The following is a 6,644-nucleotide window of genomic DNA, read 5'->3' on the forward strand; positions in this document are numbered from 1 at the left end:
TTATCCCCATCGACACTAACACCCTACACATTCAGAGCGCGCGCCCATAAATACCCCTGCTTCCTTCCCGTCTTCATAAAACTGATTTTCCAAACGCTGCTCTGTCCCCAGCCTTCGGGAGGCGCCCGTCCGCCCGGGACGTGCGTGGCGGGGCGGCGGGTACACGGCGTGTGCTGTGTTGAAGGCTCAGATGTTCCGCCTGCGATGATTTAAGCACGCAGGACAACTATGCGGTTTGTCAAACCGAGCGCTGCTCCAGGAGCGACGCAGAAAGGGAGAGGGTCTGAGCGGGAGCGAAAGAAAATGGTAGGTGCGCAGTTAGTTCAAGCTGCGCTCTGCGCTCTGACTGTTTACATCCGATAGCTCCGCGCACTGGAGTGCCAGGCCGAAAGGGCTGAGTCTCCTCCCCGCTCCCCCACCCCCGGCCCTCCCTCCGCAGAATCGGCCCTCCGCGGTTCCCAAAGAGGAGGGCGGGGGAGAGAGAAAAAAGATCCTCTCTAGCGAATCCCCGCCCACCGGCCCTTTATATGCGAGGGTCTGCGCGGCCGAGGACCCCCGAGCTGCGCTTCTCCCCGCTGCCGCAGCTGCCGCTGCCGTCGCTGCGCCCTGGCCGCCGCCTGGCTTCCAGCCGGCCTTGGGAAGGGCAGGGCTATTCAGAGCTTGGCGGGAAAAAGAACAGAGGGAGGCGGGATCGTGGTTGCAGTATAAAACCCGGTTTTCAGGCTTTATCCGACTCGCTGTAGTAATCCCAGCGAGAGACAGAGGGAGCGAGCGGGCGCGCCCGCTAGGGTGGAAGTGCAGAGCGAGCCGAGCGAGCCGAGTGGCGCTCCGGGCGCCCGGGGAAGAGAGATCCGGAGCGAAAAGGGGCTTCGCCTCCGGCCCAGCCGCCCCCATCCCACCCGGCCCGCCGACCCGTGCCAGCCGGGCACAGCCCCCCGCCGCACCCACGAAACTTTGCCCATTGCTGCGGGCGGACACTTCCCCTGGAACTTACAAGACCCGAGCGAGAGCGCGACTCTCCGGACGCGGAGGGGCTATTCTGCCTATTTGGGAAGACAGTTCTCCCCGCCGCTGCCCGCGACCGGCTCCTCTGAAAGGCGCTCCTCGCTGCTCTTTGGACGCTGGATTTCCTTCGTATAGTGGAAAACCCGGTAAGCACCTGGATCTATTTCTCTTTTCAATTATTTTCCCTACCGCCTTAATGCAATGCCGCGACGAGTCGAAGTCGAATGCCCGAATTGGGGTGTCGTCTCAGCCATTCGTGTGCTATTGACACTTTTTTCAGAGTAGTTGTGGTAGCTCGGGGTGGGGTGAGGACGAACCAGAGCTGGATGGGGGAGAGTGGCTTGTCAAGATGCGGGGGGAGAAGGCAGAGAGACAACGGGTGCGTTCCTAAAACTCGTCTTTAGAGATTTTTGCTTATTTTGCTTATGTGTATGGACGCTGCCCCCGACCAGCTGGACATTCCTGCTTTATTGCACTAATTGCTTTTCCTGGGGGGGGGGGGGGGTTGCTGTATTTCGCGGTGGACAGAGCCCTGTGCATCCTGAGCTCCTGGGAGTAAGAATTACAAATTGCGTGTGGGAGCCGGAGAGCTCCGCAGCCGCTGACTTTTCCGCGTCTCGGAAAGGGCATTTAAATTTTGTCTTACCGCATTTCTGACAGCCGGAGACAGACACTGCGGCGCGTCCCGCCCGCCGATCCCCGCGACGTTTCCCATTCACCCCCTGCTCCTTTTAAGAAGTTGGCATTTGGCTTTTTAAACGAATAATAAAAATAGGGATCTTGGGCTTCCAAGGTACTGGTTGGGACTGGGTGTTGGGTAGGCGCGAGGACCAGGGAGAGGGAGGCTGGGCAGGGATGTGTCCGATTCTCCTGAATCAAGGACTTGGGGGAAGCGAGGGCAAATCTCCGCACTCATCCTTGGCTCCCCCGCCGCCGCCCCTGGTGTCCCCCGTGCCCCTGAGATGCGGAGGGACGACTAGGAGCGGGACTCGGGGCTTTTCCAGAACAGCTGCTACCCTCTGCGGGTGAGGGGAAGACGGCCGGCTCCGGGCGCGGAATCGCAGCAGGGGCTCTGGCGCAGTTGCGTCGCCGTATTGGGTGTTAAAGGGAGGTGCCCTTGTTATTATCTAACACCCCCCTTTTATTTATCGGGGGGGGTGTTACGGCCGGCGTATAGGCTTGCCCCACCAGCCGGCGAGAGCCACGGAGAAAAGCCGGAGGAGGAAGGAAGGGGGGCGCACTGGGGGTGGGGATGGAGGGGCGGCGGGCGGGGCGGGGGGCTGGGAAGGGCGGCGGCGCCCGCGGGGGAAGGAGCGCGGCGAGGGCGCGAGTGGGAACGGGCGCGGCGCTGAGGGGCCCGGCGAGGGAGGGGGCCGCGCGCTGCCGCTCCCGCCGCGGCGCCTCTCGCCTTCTCCTTCAGGTGGCGCAAACTTTGCGCCTTCGGGTTTGGCGGATTGTGTTCCCCGCTGCCGCCTCCCCCGGCCGCTTAAGGAAGCTAAAGCCGATTTCGATTGCTCGGCGGCGGCGGGGCGGACTCCCGGCCTTCGCGCTCCGGGCTCCAGGGGGAGACGCCATCTCCGCGGGCGCTCCGCAGCTGGTTCGCCAAGTGTGTGTCCCAGATAGCAGGGGGCCACCTGGGGGAAGGGGGGTAAAAGGGTGCCCTTCTTCCCGCCACCAGCCTTCTCTGGCTAGCGCTCGAAGGGGAGCGAGGGGTTCGGCATCGGGGAGCGCGCTGCGCCGGGCTGCACCCACCCAGACCCTCTTAACTCAAGACCGCCCCCCCTTTTGTGTGCCCCCCTCAGCAGGCTGCCGCGATGCCCCTCAACGTCAGCTTCGCCAACAGGAACTATGACCTCGACTACGATTCGGTACAGCCTTATTTCTACTGCGACGAGGAGGAGAACTTCTACCAGCAGCAGCAGCAGAGCGAGCTGCAGCCGCCGGCCCCCAGCGAGGATATCTGGAAGAAATTCGAGCTGCTGCCCACCCCGCCGCTGTCCCCGAGCCGCCGCTCGGGGCTCTGCTCGCCCTCCTACGTTGCAGTCGCGTCCTTCTCCCCCAGGGGGGACGACGACGGCGGCGGCGGCAGCTTTTCCACCGCTGACCAGTTGGAGATGGTGACCGAGCTGCTGGGAGGGGACATGGTGAACCAGAGCTTCATCTGCGACCCGGACGACGAGACCTTCATCAAAAACATCATCATCCAGGACTGCATGTGGAGCGGCTTCTCGGCCGCCGCCAAGCTGGTCTCTGAGAAGCTGGCCTCCTACCAGGCTGCGCGCAAGGACAGCAGCAGCCCGAGCCCCGCCCGCGGGCCCGGAGGCTGCTCCACCTCCAGCCTGTACCTGCAGGACCTGAGCGCCGCCGCCTCCGAGTGCATCGACCCCTCCGTGGTCTTCCCCTACCCGCTCAACGACAGCAGCTCGCCCAAGCCCTGCGCCTCCCCGGACTCCACCGCCTTCTCTCCGTCCTCGGACTCTCTGCTCTCCTCGGCCGAGTCGTCCCCGCGGGCCAGTCCCGAGCCCCTGGCGCTCCACGAGGAAACACCACCCACCACAAGCAGCGACTCCGGTAAGCTGAACCCCTCCTGGCCTGTCAAAGGGGGCGACTGGGGCTCTTATTAAAGATTTTTCTCGGGCGGCTCATTCAACTGACCACTTTAGCTGACCCAGCCTTTTTTCTTTACTCAGATTTGGGAAGGGAAATGTTAGATCTGGAAGGATCTGGGAGCTCATCATCCCGGAACACTGGGCTTTAGGGGTCCCTCCCATCCCTTCTAAGACTGCCCCCTTGGCCAGCCCCCTCCTCTCCCTCCCTCCCTCCCCTTAGGAATTTCATTTGGGTTTTTAAATCTTCTAGCTTATCTTGCAACTCAATCCACTCCCTCTTACTTTTCTTAAGCATTTTAATTGCCCTGGGGTAAGGGGGTGTGAGGGTGTGTGTGAAGGGGGATAAGTGAGGATTGATCCCTGAGAATGAATGAATTGCCTCCCTCTTATGTTCTAAGAAACTGTTGGGATTTCGGGGACTACAGATCCACCAAAAAATAAACCAGGGCAGTGGACAGAGGCAGAGTAGCCTCTCCACGGGGTGCTGTGAACCAGTGAAAGTGCCTTAAAGACTGATGGGCTGAGGAGTTGGGATCTGTTTAGCCTGTTTTGAACACTTAAAAGCAAATCCTTGCCAAAATTGGACCTTTTTCCTTCCTCCACCCCTAGAACTTTTTGGCAAAGGCCCAAGAATTTTTTTTTTTTCTTTTTGCACTTCCAGTAAAATAGGGAGTTGCTAAAGTCCTACTAAGAGATTTGGAGCTATTATTTGCAACACCTGAAGAGTTCTTAGTAAAATCCCTTAAAAATAGGAGGTGCTTGGGAAATGTGCTTTTCTTTGGGTGTGTCCAAAGCCTCATTAAGTCTTAGGTAAGAATTGGCATCAATGTTTTATCCTGGTAAATTGTAATTTTCTTGTCTGTGCCGTAAACCTGGCTGTCATTCTCCCGTTCTGACTCGGGCCTTCATGGCAAGAGCAGGATTGATAGACTAGTTGGTTCTCTGGGGATGACTTGGTGCCAGGACTCTTTCTCACACAATAATGCCTTCTATTTACACAGCATTCATTTAATCTAGTCATTGATAGCTTTAAGGAAACGTGGCTAACTGGGTGGTTTCTATTTCCTTTCTTAAAGAGGAAGAACAAGAGGATGAAGAAGAAATTGATGTTGTTTCTGTGGAAAAAAGGCAGCCCCCTGCCAAAAGGTCAGAATCGGGGTCACCCTCGGCAGGAAGCCACAGCAAACCCCCTCACAGCCCGCTGGTTCTTAAAAGATGCCATGTGTCCACCCATCAGCACAATTACGCAGCGCCCCCCTCCACCAGGAAGGACTATCCAGCTGCCAAGAGGGCTAAGTTGGACAGTGGCAGAGTCCTCAAACAGATCAGCAACAACCGCAAATGTGCCAGCCCCCGGTCTTCAGACACCGAGGAGAATGACAAGAGGCGGACACACAACGTCTTAGAACGCCAGAGGAGAAACGAGCTGAAACGAAGCTTCTTTGCCCTGCGAGACCAGATCCCAGAGTTAGAAAACAATGAAAAGGCCCCCAAGGTAGTCATCCTTAAAAAAGCCACCGCATATATCCTGTCCGTCCAGACAGAGGAGCAGAAGCTCATTTCAGAAAAGGACTTGTTGCGGAAGCGGCGAGAACAGTTAAAACACAAACTTGAACAGCTAAGGAACTCTGGTGCCTAAATCCACCTATGGGAGGGAGGAACTGGGATTGCTCATGAATTCTCATTTGTTACTAAGAGAGAGTAAGGAAAAAGGTTCCTTCTGACAGAACTGTAGCAACCTCTCCTATCTGAACTTTTTTCAAATGCATGTTCAAGTGCAACCTCACAACCTTGGCTAAGTCTTAGGATTGAAAGGTTTAGCCATAATGTACACTGCCTCAAATGGAACTTTGGACATAAAAGAACTTTTTTTTATGCTTGCCATCTTTTTTTTTTTTCCTTTAAACAGATTTGTATTTAAGAATTGTTTTTAAAAAATGGTAAAGTTTACCCCATTTCCCCATGTAAATATGGCCATTAAATGTAAATAACTTTAATAAAACGTTTATAGCAGTTATACAAGAATTCAAACCATGTATTATAAACCATAATTTTTTTTATTTAAGTACATCATCCTTTTTAAAGTTGATTTTTTCTATTGTTTTTAGAAAAAATAAAATACTTGGCAAATATATAATTGAGCCAAATCTTAGAAGTTGTGAGTGTTTTGTTTCTTTTCTTGCTTTTTGTTTTTTTCTTTCCATTCTCTTTCCATCAATTCCGAGTCCCACCATTTCACCCTCAAGGGAATGAATTTACAAAGATGGGAAAAGAAGTTATTTAAGAAAGGAGAGGGCTTTTCTTTGTTAAAATGGGTCTGGGGCTTTAAGGTCTTTATTTTCTCAGGGTTATAAGATGCTTCCTGGAGATTGGTGATAGGGCCAGAGAGAGTTGCTACATGAAAGAATGAACAGGCGGGTAGACTGGTAAGAAGGCAAAGGATGCCAGTGGCTAAAGATAAGTTAAGTATACAAACGGGTAAGGGCTGGGGGTGGGAGGAAGATGAAGAAACTCCAGCTGGGTTAACCCGTGCTACCCCGCTAGGCCCTTTACTCAGGTTATCTCTAAAGTGCTCCAGGAGGCAAGTTAGTAACCCTGTTTTACAAACAATGAAATAGACTCAGAGGGCTTTTGCAACTTCTCGGGGGGGCCCACAGTCAGAGGCTGCCTCCAAAGTCCCCGTCCCATTGAAAAATACTTACCACTTCACTATTATGCCTTAGTTCATCCTGGGTCTAAAGTGCTAAGGCCAGGAATGCTTTTGCTTTGGGGTCTGATGGACCAACTCGAGTAATAGCCATACTAACCTACTCTTATGTCAGGCATTCTTAGAAGCATTTTCCTTGCAATAATTTCACTGCAAACCTATGAAGGAAATCAGCCCAATGTTGATTTCCCTATAATAGAAGGGGAAACTGAGGCACAGAAGACTCCGCTAGGTGCCCAGAGCCCACTGATAATGAACAGTAGAGCCAGGATTCAAACCCAGGCAGTCCACTCAGCCTGTGCTCGAACACCCTGCCAAAAAGC

At 54.5% G+C, this 6,644-nt stretch overlaps 1 protein-coding gene across 4 annotated transcripts; it reads left to right on the plus strand.

The window, feature by feature from the left end:
• The first annotated feature begins 546 nt into the window (after positions 1–546).
• On the plus strand, positions 547–5,766 carry MYC (MYC proto-oncogene, bHLH transcription factor). 4 transcript variants are annotated; one of them, XM_032316458.1, is made up of 3 exons: positions 547–1,151; positions 2,811–3,576; positions 4,691–5,766. In XM_032316458.1, exons 2-3 carry the CDS (start codon positions 2,820–2,822, stop codon positions 5,251–5,253), a joined length of 1,320 nt encoding a protein of 439 aa, XP_032172349.1. In that variant the 5' UTR covers positions 547–1,151; positions 2,811–2,819; the 3' UTR covers positions 5,254–5,766. The 4 variants fall into 4 exon arrangements, with proteins under 4 accessions (XP_032172349.1, XP_032172348.1, XP_032172346.1 ...); XM_032316457.1 differs by having other exon boundaries at positions 548–1,151; positions 2,808–3,576; XM_032316455.1 differs by lacking the exon at positions 547–1,151 and adding an exon at positions 2,243–2,611 and having other exon boundaries at positions 2,808–3,576.
• Positions 5,767–6,644: the final 878 nt, after the last annotated feature.

The sequence above is a fragment of the Mustela erminea genome, chromosome 16 (genome assembly GCF_009829155.1).
Source record: "Mustela erminea isolate mMusErm1 chromosome 16, mMusErm1.Pri, whole genome shotgun sequence".
NCBI lineage: Eukaryota > Metazoa > Chordata > Mammalia > Carnivora > Mustelidae > Mustela > Mustela erminea.

Coding starts and splice junctions, on each gene's coding strand:
- MYC (XM_032316455.1), top strand. CDS start 2,258: ATGGAGGGGCGGCGGGCGGGGCGGGGGGCTGGGAAGGGCGGCGGCGCC. Junction 2,612..2,807: donor CTCCGCAGCTGGTTCGCCAA/GTGTGTGTCCCA, acceptor TGCCCCCCTCAG/CAGGCTGCCGCGATGCCCCT. Junction 3,577..4,690: donor CACCACAAGCAGCGACTCCG/GTAAGCTGAACC, acceptor CCTTTCTTAAAG/AGGAAGAACAAGAGGATGAA.